The sequence below is a fragment of the Chelonoidis abingdonii genome, chromosome 4 (assembly GCF_003597395.2).
Source record: "Chelonoidis abingdonii isolate Lonesome George chromosome 4, CheloAbing_2.0, whole genome shotgun sequence".
Classification (NCBI taxonomy): domain Eukaryota; kingdom Metazoa; phylum Chordata; order Testudines; family Testudinidae; genus Chelonoidis; species Chelonoidis abingdonii.
In genome coordinates, this window is record NC_133772.1 from 110,340,503 (window position 1) to 110,357,942 (window position 17,440).

Here is a 17,440-nt window from a genome sequence, read left to right on the forward strand (position 1 = left end):
GATTTGAAAGTATCTTGTTTCCTGATTGGTCCTCTGGTCAGGTGTTGTTTGTTAACCCTTTCCAGGTGAAAGAGACATTAACCCTTAGCTATCTGTTTATGACAAGGCTTCCATTAATGGCGTGAGGAACTGCAGACCCATTGAGAAGGTTTTATGTTCCTTGATGCATATGTGAACATCGGCAGAGATGGGTCCCAAAAAGTAATCAGTTATATGAGGCAAAATTGAATAAGTGCATAAATTATTCCTGCATGTGATAATATTCCTCTGTGCTTTTTCCAAGGTATCTGTCACTCTGATATCTAAAGTACTCCAAAGTAAAAACTGAGTAGAGACATGTTGGTAGGTAGAGAGGGCATTTCCCGGTGATATATAAGTTGCAAGTTTGGGATCTTTGTAGAGACTTCAGGTTTTGACATGAATTTGTGTACAGTTTGCATGTGTGTAAAATGAGAGAATGTCTTACTATTACAGGCTCCAGTAACACAAAAGGATCTCTCTGGTGGAGAAGGTCTTGACTTCCCCTCACCAAATTCCCCATTCTTTTCTGTGGCAAGAATAGAATCTGAAATGAAACCATTTCTGTAGGGAAGAAAATGGATTCTGTCTCAATATATTGCACCAATATATTTGTCTAAATAAATCCCCTCATTCTGTTCTCTCTTTGTTGGAGTTTGGGATCTACTCTGCACTCTTCGGATAAGCAAATAATACTTAGAAGGCAAACGGTGCAGCATAATTCTGTGTGTGTGTTTTGGACTAGGTGGAGATGGAGGATTTTGATGCTAATATTGAAGATCAGAAAGAAGAATCCAAGAAAGATACAGCAGAGGAAGAAGAAAGCGAACTGGTAGGAGATACCTCACCCATCTCCAACAAAGTATATTTTAATGAAATAACTAAAATGGAGTCTAACTATTATAAATCCCAAACCTCTACCACTCCCAGGAGTGTAATGGTAATACATACATTATTTGTGATTTGTTTCTTATGCATGTCTGAGCAGATTTTAGTACTAAATCTTGGTCTGTTTTTCTTAATTGATTTAAAAAATCCATGACTATATTTACTATGAATAGGATTACTATTCTCATCCAAGCATGGTACCATGCTCCAGGCATGCATCTACAAGCTACAACCTCTGGAGCCTGCTTTTTGTAGACAATTCAAGTTTGAAACTTCTCAGGTGGGGGAGGGGAAAGGACATGTACTGTTACATATGGAATACCCTGTGTAAGTACGAAGACGTGCAGAAACGATGTGGTGCGAACAGAGTTTATTTAAGCTTAGCTTACTTAAAATTGCACTTGTCTTACAAACGCTTCTTGACTAAAGTAGTATCTCACACCACTTAATGCTGTATTTATCTCTTAGAAAGGTTTGGGAATAAGCATGTTGTCTTTGCCAAAGTGCACTCTCTTTGGTTGCTAATAATAGCTGATTACTCAGTCTTGAGGAGGTGTATAATTCAGATAACTGAAACCTGGAGAGTGGGCTTTAAGCTTGGTTTTATTTGCTAAATATTTAAAAGGCCATGATGGCATATTAAATAAATGTAATTTCTTGGAGCTGTATATACTCAGTGCTTGATGAATTGTACGTGCCAAATCCTGGCTCCCACTACCAAAGAGCTAAATTGCAATTAAGAAAAGGTAACAGTGATTCTGAGAGACACTGAGACCTTTTCCCTGATGAAAGCTCACTATTCTTTAGGAATGGGGTCAGCGCCGATAGTCTCTAGAAGAGAAAGGAAACATAAAAGTTAAAAGAAAAAATCTCCATAGGCAGAGTAGAGATTAATAAACTTTTTTTTCTATTGATGACTCATTTACTCTCTTTCCTAAGTTATCCTTCGACAGAGAGAATAAGTCTGAATAAAGTGTGATCAGGAGTTCCATCTAAAGACATTTCACTGTTTGCAGGAACATAGCTATTAACTTCGGATTGCCTGGAAATGGGCCATACCTAAAACAGATAGTAGTGTCTTTAGTTTTCAGGAGCGACTTGTATAAAAATGCGTGTGTGTTTGTGTGTGTCTATTATGCAATACATATAACCACAGATTTGAGTTGCATAAATCAAGAAGCGAGGGGGGGGTTTGAAAATTGAGCAAATTATTAATTAAAAACAGTCCAGATATAAATGTGGCTTCCATTCAGAAACACAAGAGGAAAAGCAGCAAAGAGTTATCTACTACAGTTATCTCTTCTACTCTCTGATGTGGTCAATGTCAGTGAGAGGCAAGTCAGACTAATACAGAAAGGTGAAACAGTGCACTGTCTTTGACATCTGTTGTCTTTTTGAGAGCAGTTGGTGGGAGTCTTGCATTTATTTTGTTACACTTCCATTTTGCTCTTGGAGAAGGAGGGGTCAGAAGCACTTACGAACTGGCAAATGTCCCTGGAAGACTGTCTTGCACCAAAAGGTGACGTCCGAATCTTGTCTTATACTAATGAAGGAGGAGGATACGGCACAGATTCAGCACACAGTACACAGGGCATTTAATTCACGCTATCATATAGGATGTCCAGATGTGCTGATTGTATAGGGACAGTCCTGATATTTAGGGCTTTGTTTTATATAGGTGCCTGTTACCCTCTACCCCCATCCCAATTTTTCACACTTGCTTTCTGGTCACCTTACCATCATAGTCACTCATACGTTGATATATCAACTCTACTGGATTCTTTGTGTAGTTCAAAAAAACCTTTCTTTTTTGTGCTTGATGGTATGAAGTATTGACACTTCTAATTCAGTGTTGTCAGCATATTGGTAAAGCTAGTGCAATTAGCACAGTGTTCCATAAAATGCAGTGTTCTAGTAGTAGATGAGCTTTTGAACAGGTTTTAACGCACAACTACTAAAATGTTTGATATAAATATACATGTTCATTACCGTAAATTATTACAACACAGGTGACTTAGTTCCTACTAAATACATATTTGATTTAAAAAACTACTTGCAATTTAAAATACATAATCTGTAGTAAATTAAAAATCATCCTTAAAATGCTGAAACTACAGCTGGATAAAAGATAGAATTGTATAAAAACTTCAGAAGCGTCATGCTGTGGTGTGTGTAAATACAATATATGCAACAGCAGCATCTCTCTCTAGAATGTTGTACTCTAATCTAGTAGTCAGCCTGTATAGCGCCAGTATACCCTAATATCTATAGAGAGAGCCTATAAAGAGAGTAGAAATGGAGTTTAGTGTAATAAAATTGATCTAAGAATTGGGACTAATTTCTTGCTGAAACCTGTTTATAGGGATGCTTACCCCTTTTAGAGAGAATAACACTTATAACAAGTTTCTCATACAATATGTTGGCTTTTTAATATGACAACATAGAATCATTAAATAGTATAACAATTTAAGCAACTAAAACTGGAGTATATGAGAGATCATGGGCAAATAGTATAACTAAATCCTCACTGAGAAAGCACTGTAAAATGGAAATATCATAAAAGAATAATCAAATGAATGCTTGCAAAATTTAAAATTTTGAGTCACATGGAATAAAGTAGCTGAATACTTTATTATATATAAAATGCGTTCTTTCTATTATTGATACAATAGTTGCATTTGTATGACCAGCAATGTTTGAACTATGATACATTTGCAGTTTTTCAATAAGCAACTTTTTTTAGTGTTTATATCTCATGATTCAACAAAATTTAACTCTAATTTAAACTGATAAAACCTTTTTTTTAAAAAAGGATTTACCATTTAATGTTAGGAGTCCATACTAAGTTGACTTTGCATACTAAATAGGAATATTCAATGAAGTCTGGCTGTAGTGAATTGTTCTGGAAATACATTCTTAAGAGCATATGGCTAATGTAATTTTTTTTTGCAGTTGTATTTGTGGTGCGTTGAATATTCTCAACACCTGATAATTTGTTACAAAATCTATGCCATTTTGGCAATATAATGTTGAAACTTTGCATACAGTTTCAGTACTATTGCTATCTGTTAAATTTGTTCTGTGTTTGCAGAAGCAGCGCTCTTGTAGCAATGCAAAAGAGCCACTAAAAGCACTGAATATAAAGTGGATATAGAAGTTCTGAAGTATCTAGTAACCTGGTTTCCCTTAGTTGCTAACTGTGAATTGCACTTTACCAAAAGAAATGTTTTAAGCTCCCATTATAATGCTTTTTCCAGTTCAAAAGTGATATGTGTGTGTGTGTGTCCCTCTAATCCTTCGAGCTTCTCTCTGTGTGTGATTTAGGGTTACATTCCGAAAAGCAAATGGGAGATGGACACTTCTGAGGCAAAGCTAGGTGGGTATTTTTTTTTTCCTGTTTTCTGTAGTTGGTATCTGATGGTATGTGCAGAACTTTAATTTGCTTATTTGTGATGTTTTTCTTGCCAAAGACAAAATGGCTTGTATTGATCTCATAGATGTGTATGTGAATCTACAAGACCTTTCTCTTCTATATAAAATGTAGGTTCTCTCTTCTGCGATAGTAAAGGTAGAGATAATCTAATGTTCCTAGCCATAGCTGTTTTACACGCTTTGACATAGAGTATACATTTCCATCCTGATGCTCATCCACCTGTTCAAAGAAAGTAGTTTGTTTAAAAAGAAAAAAAATGCAACAATTCATTCTTCCTCTGTGTTGTAAATAGGCAACTGAATCCATTCACAGTACACCACATTTGTATTCGTGCTGCATACATTTTTTTCTTGACTCTAAATTTTCAATTGAAAAAGTGTCTGTCTTGTAACATGGGTGTCGTGCTGGCTGAAGGAAAGGCTGGTGTACCCTTCTCCTTGCATTTTCATTCAGTTTTACTAAGGCATCACAAAGGGGTTAGAAACATAAATACTATATCTTATCCTGCTTCTGTTTTATATTTACTTTTTTTGAGCCAACAGGAGAATATGGTTAATTTAATAATCAAGGAGAGACTGTTTTTCCTTAAGAGAAATGTTTAGTAGGGAACAGTACTGGAGAGCCTTCCAAAACTGTCATGTGACCAGATACCCAAAAGCGCCATACTCTGAACCTGGTTCTGAATGATCCAGTCATAATCACTTCCTTTCAAAGACCTAGATATAAAAATTACTGTCAGCTGTTCAAATGAAATTCCTTGAGAGTTGTGGGACACTTTTCAGGGAATTCAGAATGGACCTTTCTGGAATAGAAGGGGATGATTTTAACTCCACTACCATTCTCACTGATGTTGCTGTGCTGCTGGATGTTATCTGTTATAACTGATATTTCCATCAAAATCAGGAAGAGATATGCAGGCACAAAGCCGAGTGATGGAGCATGTGTGCATGCAAAGGAATTTCTATTAATATGCAACTTTTGAGCAACGATGTTTCTTTCAGGAATGGTACTAAAACAAGATCTTGGAACGAACCTGGGTAAAAGGATCGCTTTCAGTCACCTTTATGATAAAATAATAGATATCTGAAAGGGGATGTGTAGTGTAAATTTCAAAGAGAAAGTTCACTACATATAACTGCTTCACCCTCTGAACTGAGTCTGAGTATGGGATATATGCCTCTGTATTCTTGTTTTCAAACCCTAACTGCATCATAGAAATGGCACCAGAAGACTCTGTTTACATAAATGACCTTTTGTTGCCTTTTGTTTGACTGCTTTGCTGCAGCATCTCTTCTGCTGCCAAGTTCTCTTGATGAGTCATTGAAATCCTGATGGAACATCTAGACTTCCTGATACCCTCAGCACCGCTGGATGAGCCTTTTCTCAGTATCTGATGCCTATCAAACAGCTAAGCAAATAAAGAAGAAACTCATTCCGAGGGTTGTGTGCATTCTTTCTGTAGAATTCACAATCTTGGTCCATTGTTAAGCTTATTTCTTAGAGCTTGCCGTGATAATTTTAAAGAAATGTTGCTTTGGAAATCATAGTGTAAAATACTGTATGTATCGTTAAAAAATTCAAAGCTGTTGGTTATCGTATTATATTCTAAATAACTCTTGTTCTTCATTAAATGTGCATAAGAGGAACGGAAGTGTCCCATTACACACAACTAACATTTTTAAACACCCCCACTCCCCCCCAAATCCCTCAGTTACACGCATTTTATGAATATTAAATACAGAAGCCTAAAATATGTATGATACATAGAACAATTAAACTGTTTTAAATACATATCATTCTTTGTGTAGCATCCCCAGCAAAATTGAATATGGGTTGCAGCAGAAACTAACAAATTAGACGTTTTAAAAATACCCTCTCGCCTCCATTGTTAAATCTCACTAATAAAAAATAGAAGCAAAATAATTGTTATATAATATGCTTTCCGGGTCATAAATCCAAACTATAAAAGTAATATAGGATCATCTCCACTTAACCCAAATACGTACAAATAAATGTATAATAAACTGCAAGGTTAAACTCCTTACAAAATGATGGTGTTAGCCACTACTCTTGACATCAGCTGTTCACATTTCTTGTAACTAGCTTTCATCAGGAACTCAGCTAACAGGACACCAGTATTCCACAGTCACCATATCCTGTTGCTAGAGAGGTCCCTGGAAACAGACTGAATCTATCCCGGTTTTGCTATAAATAGCCTCTTCCCCAATAAGTCTCAATTCTACAAAAAGCTATAAAAAAACCAAAATATACTAAAAACAGGTATCATATCGCTACAAAGAGCCCTACATTCCATTGTAATGGATGCTGTTTCCTAGAAGATTGCTCTGTAAATTCAAGCATTGTCAGCCAAAACTGTGGTTAAAAATCTTGCATTTTGGGACTTAAAAGTGATTATATCGGATCCATCCATCCTAGGATTTCCAGGGTAATGCTTGGTGAGCCATAATTATTCCTAAGAGTCCATCTCAGCAGTGACTGATTAGAAGTATGGTATGTAAAGCTGTAATACAGATTTGTTGTTCCAGATTTGGGTTGTTTTCTGGGGGATGCTGGCCAGTCCAGCATGTTTACACCCCGTAGACAGGCTTTTACAGAGGTGCAAGGGTTTAAAGGCAGAATCTTAAGTCAAATACATTTCTTTGGTGGAATCAGTTCACCCAGATCACTTGGCAGCTACAAATTCTGTTGTGCTTTCTATTTTTATTTATAAATATTGTTACAGGTACAACATAATTTTACTGGCTACAGTATGTCATGGAGAATGTCTGAAATGTTGAGCTTTTGGCTGAACATACTTGTGACAGTCACCAAGAACATGAAAATCTTCTTGCCTCAGAGTTCTTGCTTTGGTTAATATTTATTCTGGCGGGGATGATACATTTCTCTTCTGAATACTGTGTCCCTGTGTACTGTTGCCCATTTTCCATACGTGTTCTGGATATAACCACAGCCACATTTTCATTTAAAATGTAACTACTGCTATATCAATATGCCCTTCTCTATTTGTGCAGCAAGTTCTTCCATTTACAGCTTACAGAAGTGGGCTAATGCTTGTTGTCTTGATTGAGGTACAATTGCCTCTTTGAGTATATTATTTAAAAGTATGGTTTAATAGTACAATGTTCAGACCTCACAGAAGGGAAAACTTTAACTTCACAATATCTGAAGTTTTATCCGCACTGTAAAACTTTATTTTAGGATGCAAATAACATTTCACTCACTCCACTATCAGTTGTTGCATAAAAAATACGAAAACTATAACTTTTTTTGGAGGGGTGGCAAGTATTGAGAAACAAAAAGTTATTGGCTAATTTCAGGTGCTCTTATAATTAAAATAAAGGTGAGTTTTTAAGAAGTTTCACAGATTTTAAGGTTATTGCCATTTTGCTATTTTTAAAACTTTAAACTCTGAATTATTAAAGTTTGAAAATTGGATGCTAAATAACCATTTCTTTCCATAACTACCATCGCGGGCTCCATATTACAAAGTGAAACCTTGTCTGATAACAAGGAACCCTTCTGAGATGATGTACCGAGAATCTTTGCAATAGGACTTTGAGAATGCTTTAAGGAGTGTCTGCTCTGGGGGCACCTCTGGACATACCTTGACATACACGGCATGGATGGAAGCAGATGTCCCCGGAAGGGCAGCCAGCTTCAAACACAAAAGGAGATTAAATTTAAAAACATACTCTATACCAACATAATGGAATCCTTAAAAGAAGGATTATTCAAAATGACAGTGCAGTCCTTAACTCACCTTTTTACATTTGAGTGTTGGAAAACTTTCAGGTACCGATTTGCAACTCTTGTCATACACAGGCAAAGTGGGAGAATTAACTCTTTCATGCTGGTGATCAAATGTGCTTACTACTTGCACATTGCATCAGAAAATTCTGATTTGCAGTGGGAAAGTGTTGATATGACTGCTGTATCACAGAGTTCCTCGACTTCTGCATTTGTCACAACTTAAATGTTCCTAAATGTGTGTGCTGCTTTCCTTTTCAATGCTGTTTATTCTGGAGCTCCTTATGATAGCAGTAGTCTCTGTTGAGTAATTTGTGAACAATACTAAATGGGCTTGGAAATACCTTTACTGCTGGAGCAATATAAAGGAATTTCCCATGCCTACAGTTTCTCTCCTGAAAGGAGATGGCATCTCTCTGTGGAGCCGTAGTTACAAATTGGGCATATTTGACTTTGCATTAAGTTCTTCCTTTATTCTTTGTAACTATTAGCACATCAGGAGAGCAGATACAGCTGTTCTGGGTTGATTTTTAACTGTAGTGTCTTTAGGGAGGGGATTTGAAAATGCTTTGCTTGGGCAGATGAAAGATTTGAATCTGTCCCAATTAAATGGGTCATAATGGATTCTTGAAAATTCTAGCATTGAATGAGGGAGGGATTCACTTTGTTCGGCATGTGAAGTTTTACTGAAGTATGCACAAGTCACCATTCGTTTTTTTTGTTTTGCATGACCTCCAGTACTACTCTGCTCTTTGCTATTTTAAATAAAACAAAATTCATGTACATACTGAAATTCTTTGGATGCACATTTTTAGACTGTCCTTTTCTGCTGCCCAGCAAATAGGCTGCTTTGTATTTGATTAGTTTCAGAGATCTCCTGTTGGCTAATTTAATAACATTAGTGACTTCTGAGCTAGTGTCACTGTCCTCACTGGCAACGGTTTACAGAGAACGCCAAATAACTGTAAAAAGTCACTCTACATATACTTTAACCTGGCAATGATTATAGAAATTGTTGAAAATATAGGGGCAACAAACTTAGTACATGACATTATGAACCAATGAGTAAACACCAACGGAAAAAAATATTTTTAGCTCTGTAAAGCCAGTTTCATGTCTTAGCACCTATTAATCCTTAACCTTATATACTTTGTCTCATTACCGCTAGCAATCTGCTTTGAATAAGTGGCCAAAAAGACCAAGTTCTTATAACTCAATAAATGTCATCTTGTTTCACGTTATTTCTCAGGCTGGTCACTCTGGTTCAGTAAGCAACAGAAGAAAAAAGTGACCTTTGGACAAACCTACTTCTAGAACAGTCGTGTGTGTGACCTCTCACACCATGAATAATACCAGATTCTGAGTCTTTCTGCAGTCCCAGGATTTTGTGTTCAGTAGAAACATTCTTCAAAAACTGCTTACTTATACAGTCCTTAGTAGGTTTAACAATTTGATGGACATCAAGTTCCTGATATTGCATATTATGCTATGTTTGACACAGTATTAAACTCAACACTGAGAAGAAAATGTGTGGCATTAATATTGTGTTAAACGGCAGAATAGATGAGACTGCCATTCCACCAATGGCTTCCAGCAGCAGCGTTATGCCTGCTGAGCATGGACTCTGAATGATGTGAACTTCCAGGAAGATATGTTTTCCTCCCTCATACAAACAACAATACTGAGTGTTACTGACAAAATTAATATGAAAGATAAATAAAAGTTGGAAATGAGAGTGAGTTGAAACAAACTAGAGATCATTCCACTCATCAACACAATCTGGATATGCAAGTTCTGCTGCTGTGAAATACAGACTCATCCTTTTGAAAGTGTTCCCTCTCTCATCTTGTTTGTGTGCCTTTTACACAAATTTTCTCCTTTAACGCTGAGGCTCTGTGTTTGTTCTCAGACAAGCTGGATGGCTTGCGGACAGGCACAAAGAGGAAACGTGATTGGGAAGCAATTGCCAGCAGGATGGAGGATTATCTTCAGCTTCCAGATGACTATGATACACGTGCTTCTGAACCTGGCAAGAAGAGGGTAATAAACTCTTTTAGTGCTTAATATCTCTAAAGGACTCAAATAGCATTCTCTCTGTGGAACATAGTCTGCACCATTCATTCAGTTTGCCTGCATACAGGATTACTGTGGACTCGTTTCATTTCATTGTCCCATTAGATGCCATGGCAGACTGTTTTTAAGGACATGGTCTTCCAGACGCATACAGATTTGATACGATAAAATGAGCCATTGAAGATAGTAAAGATTAACAGCATATGTCTCAGATTTTGAGGGTTAGCAAAAAGATATGCTGTCCTTAAGGAAACGTTCTATATAACGACGCAGACTTTCAAGAGAAGTCATGGAGATGGGTATTCTGTGTATGATGTATGTTTTGCGGAGGCACAAAAGGTATATAGTATATAATGCAGAAAAGAGGCTAGGAAGTTTGTACTGTGTGCTGTGTATGAGAGGAGAGGAAAATAAAATGGGTGGTACGTATGTGACTGTTACGATCTGTTAAAGTTAATCCATTTTTGTAGTAGACTTTGTAACAAGGATAGTGAAGGAAACAGTATATGTTCTTAAATTCAGGACAGGTTCAGTTTGAGTGATTTTCTTTGTGTATAAATAAAAATTGATCCTTTATGATCCCTGAATTTGTGCTGCTGCTTAAAATACTTCTATGAACGGAAAGTAAAAATGCACAGAGACGCACAAATGTGCATGAGCATCACTTAAAAAAATAATCTACCACAGTGTTTCTCAAACTGGGGTCGACGCTTGTGTAGGGAAAGCCCCTGGAGGGCCGGGCCAGTTTGTTTACCTGCCAGGTCCACAGGTTCGGCCGATCATGACTTCCACTGGCCGCGGTTCGCAGCTGCAGGCCAATGGGAACTGCTGGAAGCAGTGGCCATTATTTCCCTCGGCCCGCGCTGCTTCTAGCAGTGAACCGTGGCCAGTGGGAGCCGCGATTGGCTGGACCTGTGGACCCGGCAGGTAAACAAACTGGCCCGGCCCTCTGGGGGTTTCCCTACACAAGCGGCGACCCCAGTTTGAGAAACACTGATCTACCGTAAAATCAGGTATTTTAGAATTAAGGTTGCTTGATTACATTTCCTATGAAGACAGTCATTAAAAATCAAGGAAACTGACAGTAAACTCATTTACAGCTATAGTCAACCAACTTATGTCTTACTCCCCTAAGCATCAATAAAATATAGTCTGAGTCTTCAGCTCAACAACAAACTCCCTTTTAATTCCAACATACATTCAATAACCCAAACTCTAATCTCAGCAAGATTAAGCTATATTATTCCCTATAGATGTACGTAATCATAGTGTCTATACTAATTGAGCATGGAAAAATGAGATTGAAGTGCAGGTTGTGCACTTCAGAGGGAATGGAAGGAACTGGTTGTATACATTGTGGTTACTTATATGTTAAAACTGAAAGAGTTTGTCATGGAGCTGAGGAGTCTGTAATTGTGTTTGGGTGATAAAATGTAAATTGAGGTTGGTGTGGATGTTAACACTGACCTTTCTTAATTTTTAATGATCATGTTCATAGAAAATGCAATTGAGCAACCTTTACTCTAAGCTCATTTTTGTGGAGCGCATGTTTGATTTTTTAAAAGTGTAAGTAGATGGATGAGGAGGTTAGTTTTGGCCAGTTGAACTTGGAGGAGTGGGGGTATTACGGAGTTTTTGGCAGGAGGATAAGAAGGTGATTGGGGAGGACAACAGTGGGATAGTTGCTTGGAGGTTGTGGACCAGGAATGGCTTTAGCAGGAGAGTGATACTCGGTGTGAGTTTGTGCGGGGTGGCTAGAGGGAGAAATAAGTCTGGAGAAGAGGACCTGAGGTTTCTTCTGGTGAATGTCTTATGGTTTAACAGCTCTGTTCCAGTGGACCACTTCCTCACAAACTGTAAGACATTTTTCAGAGGTGAATGGGATTTGAGGTGGGGAGCAAAGCTGGGTAGCAGCTCTCCCTAGTTCCATCCCCACCAGGGTCCCTATGTTGCTAAGCAAGGAAATACTCTTCACATTTGTTAACATTTTATTTTTATAAATATAAATATTTGTACAAAATTAGTGGTAATAGAAATAAATGTAAAAGTTATTTCCTTGTACATTGGGTTGGCAGAATGAGGACATTGAACTAAGAAGGTGGGGGAACTGGGCTAGTAAGTGAGGGGTGGGCATTGGGGCCAGTGAGTCAGCAGATATCAGGATTGGAGGGCGAAGAGATTTGTTCTTGAGGGTATGTCTGCACAGCAAAAAAACCCCAAGACTAGCCTGTGTCAGCTGACACGGGCTTGTGGGACTCAGGCTACAGTGCTATTTCATTGCTGTGCAGAGTTCCAGGCTCAAGAGTTCTGGGACCCTCTCACCTCGCAGGGTCCTAGAGCCTGGGATCCAGCCCGAGCCTGGAAGTCTACACAGCAGTGAAACAGCCCCGCAGCCTGAGCCCTGCAAGCTCGAGTCAGCTGACATGGGCTAGCTATGGATGTCTAGTTGCTGTGTAGACATACCATGAGTTGCCTGCAGATAATGCTTCTCTAGCCCTATCATTACTCTTCCTACCTTGTGTCTTGGTTACAACCCTCCCATTAATTCCTTTATGCCCTCTTCTCCTCTTCCTCCCCCTCCCCTTCCATATATGCACATATGTGTGGGTGAGAAGGTGACTGCAGAGGTCTGAACAGATCAGAGATGAAGATTGTGAGTGACTTTAAGAAGCCTTAGAGGAGGACGTGGCAGTTGTCAAGGTGGGACGGGACATAAATGAGCAGCTTAGCGCAGTGGGTGAGGTAGTGAAAAGGTTCGTCCAGAAATGTGTCATAAAAGCCAAAGATAGAAAAGAACTATTTATTGTGACTTTCCTTCAGATAGTGCAGGATTGTTCCCTACAGTATATCTTCCTCTACTTTGTCCAGTCTAGTTTTAAATGTCTCCAGTATGTAATTAAGCTTACAAGGTAGATGCAGAGAAGGATTATAGTTATGAAAAAACTGTAGTTCAACATTGTGTTCTCTGTGCCATTTCATTTGGGACCAGGAGAATAATGACTCGCACACACTATGGTTGTGAACACTAAAAAGTAAGCCTATGTAATCCTTCCTTACAGAAGCACTGTTGTGTTCTGTGGCTTTCCCCTAGTATCCCTCAGTCCTTTCACGCAAAAGAATACTTTCCAATGGTCTCTTTTGTCTTCCTTTTATTTCCTGTGGGCAGTAGGCATCCAGCCATATTCTTCCTCTCAGCCTTAGAATAAATGCAGCCACTATGCTCTGAATCACAAAATTATTAGTGTTAAAATGGAAAAGACTTAATCATCTAGTCCATCCCCTAGCCAGTGCAAGATTTTTCTCTACTCTGAGAAAAATTCAGGACATTCCTTTTAAATGATGTAATTAGGGAAACATTCACTGCTTCCTTTGAGAGAAAGATTTAGGTCTTCAGTTTCAGAACCAAAATGATTGAGTGCAGGTTAAGAATTTTCTTTGTACACTAGTCTGTGAGTGAAAGGCCTACTAGTGTTCCACTGTTTATTCTTGAAGGACTGTTTTACTGACATTGTGTTCTTCATAGGTAAGGTGGGCAGACCTAGAAGAAAAGAAGGATGCAGACAGGAAGAGGGCCATTGGTTTTGTGGTTGGACAAACGGATTGGGAGAAGATCACAGATGAAAGTGGTCATCTTGCTGAAAGAGCCCTCAACCGCACCAAATATATCTGAGACAATTATAATATGGAATTTTTGTACCGTTAAGGTAAGTGTTCCACCATTATGCAAATTTTGTCTCACTTTTTTTTAAGAGTTGAGGATGAGATTAAAGCACACACATTACTAGGGTTCTCCCTCCAGATATTCTTGTTTGGGGCCTTGAATGGTAGGTGGATTTGTCAGTTGTGCACATTCCTTGGTGTGTAATCTCCTGTGTGTAGCATCTCAAGTTTGAAGGAAAAGGGGTATCAGCCTTCAAAATCTCCAAGCATTGTCAGTAATAAGAGTGTAAGTGTTCATGATAAGGACAACCGAAATATATGTCAGCTGGATACCTAGTTCTTCCAATTCCAGATTCTACATTATTGTATATGAATTCCAACCATTTTTACTGATACATTTCTCAGTGTAACAGACTTTTCTTTTCTTTACAGGCCATTTACTTTGAGGAGAACTGAACCTGGCGTGGCATGAGCATCCTACATGGATCGTGTCACTACTATCTTCACAGATTATTTTTGTTTCTTTTGTTTGTTTTAGTTTCTGAAAGTTCCTTGAAATATTGGCAGGTGATAACCAGTGTCCCCAAAAGACATACAATTCTGCTGCACCTAAGCGAGAGAGTTTTCATTTTAATATTTTTTTGGAGGGGAGGGAGGGTCAGTAGTTTTAGCTGTTATGCGTGGAAAAATTAGGCAGAGAATGTTTCCTCCACTGTACTGTAACAGAATGTCTGTATCACTTTTGCTTTGTGGCCATTCTCATTTTATACTGTACGTACCTTGTAGCTTATTGTACTAGGAAGCAGAACAATAAACTTTCATTATAAACCCAATGAGTCTGGTGGACCATACAGCATGGGCCTTTCTCTTGGTGTTTGTTTTATCTTTTAAATGTGGTCTGTCTTCTCATGTTGACAGAATGTTCAAAATCGCCGTCATCTGGAAGAGGCATCATGCTTCTGTTTGAGTGCATGTCTTACCTGGGGACTCTAGGAGCCACCTGCTCTCCTCTTTGTAGCCAGCTGGTTTTTTTAGCCCTTGGCTCTTGTTGGCCTACAGTAATTTTACATCTTCTCTGTCATCTTGGAGGTCAGCTGCTCTTTGAAGTGTTTTCTGGCTTGTTAGTTTCTCAGCTGTTTTAAATTTCCATTGCTATCTGTGGGTTTGAATTTAATTCTGTGGTACTGAAATACTCCAGGTAGTAATGTGGAGTGTGAAAAAAGTTTCTTTATTGCTGAGTTTGAAATTAAAACAAGTAATGGAAAACTGTGAATGTGGGAAGCCCTCTCAGTGGGAGCGCAGAAAGTCCCTGTGGTCACAATAGGTCATATTGTCTATTTGACTCCCCATCAATGCATATTCATTCCCCTCACAAAATTTAATTCCACTTAAAAGAAGTAGTGAAAACTTTCAGATCTAGAACTAAAAGGATGCCTTGGTCTGGCCAAGAAATGGGCTTCACTTGATGGAAAAGATGGATTAAATAATTGTCCACATTGAGAACAATGGGGTAGAAGCTTAATGTACAATATCATTTGTCTCATCAGTGATGCACAGTGTTACAGATTTGCTAATGAGCAAGTTGAATAGATCGTTTTTGTTCTTTCTGGGTTTCCAAACCAAAGGCTTATGTTAAGACTTGTATGGAAAGAGAAGATGCTAGATTATCTGAAAAATGTCTTAGCTGATGTGAATTATTTGAAACTGCTGTCCTGTACACTTTGAAGAAAGTGAAATTCTGATAGCTGCTTCTGTGCTCCCTGCTGCTCTGCTGAGCGATTACATTGCAAATTGTTTCCAAGTTTATTAACCAGTCAAGACTGATGAGAGCATTGTTTGGTACATTAGAGCCATTGTTTGTAATATTGAATGGTTTTTGTTTACCATTCTAATACATTTCTGTTTACTTGACGTTTCTCAGCCTGATTCATTGTGTGTGAATGAAAGTTTTTCTCAGGGTGAACAACAGACTATCTGAATTTGACCTGAATGTATGTTTACATATAAGAAAATGAAGCTCCTTGAAGGCAATGCTGTTACACCAGAAGGTAACAAATGTGGATTTGTGTGTACACATCCCATAATATAGCAGTATTTACTTTCTGTTTTTAAATGTTGCACAGTACTGTCTTTGAATTCTCAGAGTTGGCATTGCACAAAGTAGTAATTGCCAAGAACTCCGGGAAATCAGAGGGCTTTTGTGTCCTTATGGAGATCAGTCAAGGCTTGTCTCAAAGTAGTTGTTTTCTCATTTCTCTGCATAGTGGCTACCAGAAAGATTCTGAGGCTAACAGCTGGAGTCTGTTGTCCATAACAAATCTAGACTGCTGATGGTATTTCCTGAACCCATTTTGACTTCCTGTGCATTTTGATGGGCTAGCTCTATATCCGGATGCTAAGATCTGATGTTTTCACTATACCCTTCAGAATCAATCTGAATCGAGTTCTAACACTTTTTCTTCCCAGGATAAATAATTTTTCTGGAGTGCAAGAGTCATGGAAACAAATAGAGAGTGGCAGAGGGGATCACCATGTCTCCTGTGTTTTCATGCAGTTTGTAGCAGAACTGAGCAACCAGCACCCAAGGAGGCCATGCTGTTTTTGTTCCCTTGGTCTGCATGCAAGGAAGGAGAGGCCGACACAGAACACATGAAAGGTTGCACTTGTTACCAATCAGATGTGATAAGAGATATGGCAAATGACAGCTAACTGGAAGGGCAGTGCAAATTGAGTACAATGTTTTCATTATGAAGAAGTTCTGTTGCAAGTGTGTGCCATTATCGTCAGAATATGTTGAATTTTTTTCTGTCAGTCGCATTGATGTTTGTTCTTTACAGGTACTATAATGCATCCAAGTCTACTGTAATTTTATGATCTTTGTCATCTGTGTTGCAGCATGGTGGTAAGTTTGAGCACCCAGCAGATCAGTCTGGGGAAGATTGTTGGGAAGTGGCTCAGGAAGAAAGTATCATATCTGCATAATATCAGAGCATCAACCTCCACCATGTTCCATGCACTCCAGTCCGTCAGAGAATGAGGTAATCCAGCACATTGAACTGCTCATCAGCACTGCTGGCAGAATTACAGATAGCTAGATTGTCACATCCTTGGTCCGTGCCCAGAGAATGGTGATGGTGATTGATTCAAAGCCTTCAACTGTGGAATATGACAACATTGCATCCTCTTTGCTGTCCTATCCAGTACCCACAGGCAGCTTCTGGGACTTAGACCCCACACTGACACTGGACTCATACAACATTGGGATTGAAAAAATGCCTCCTACAATCTGTGGTTAACTAGGAGAATGGACCCCATTCTCTCAGATTATGACCTGGCTATGATCAGAAATGCCTTTGTTAACTCCAGATTGTACTGTTACAATGCAATGTACCAATGGTTTTCAACCTTTTCCATTTGCAGACCCCTAAAAAATGTCAAAGGGAAGTGCGGAGCCCTTTGAAACTCTTAAACATAGTCTGCAGACCCCCCCATGGACCACAGGTTGATAACCACTGGTTCTGTGGTAATGACAACCTTTTGTGGACTCCTTAGGCATAGTCTGAGGACCCCCAGGGGTCCACGGACCACAGGTTGAAAACC

The 17,440-nt window shown here is 38.6% G+C and overlaps 1 protein-coding gene across 3 annotated transcripts in view; it reads left to right on the forward strand.

Annotated features, from left to right (window-relative positions):
- YLPM1 (YLP motif containing 1) overlaps positions 1-17,440 on the forward strand; it is a 90,902-nt gene that overhangs the window by 43,654 nt on the left and 29,808 nt on the right. The window contains exons 17-21 of one of the 3 annotated variants that reach the window (XM_075065538.1): positions 764-850; positions 4,231-4,282; positions 10,017-10,147; positions 13,704-13,884; positions 14,273-14,673. In XM_075065538.1, the coding sequence (XP_074921639.1) occupies positions 764-850; positions 4,231-4,282; positions 10,017-10,147; positions 13,704-13,850 (417 nt within the window). In that variant the 3' untranslated portion in view covers positions 13,851-13,884; positions 14,273-14,673. Of the gene's footprint in view, positions 1-763; positions 851-4,230; positions 4,283-10,016; positions 10,148-13,703; positions 13,885-14,272; positions 14,674-17,440 lie in introns of those variants that run through there. The other 2 variants (XM_075065540.1, XM_075065539.1) reach the window with 2 other exon arrangements.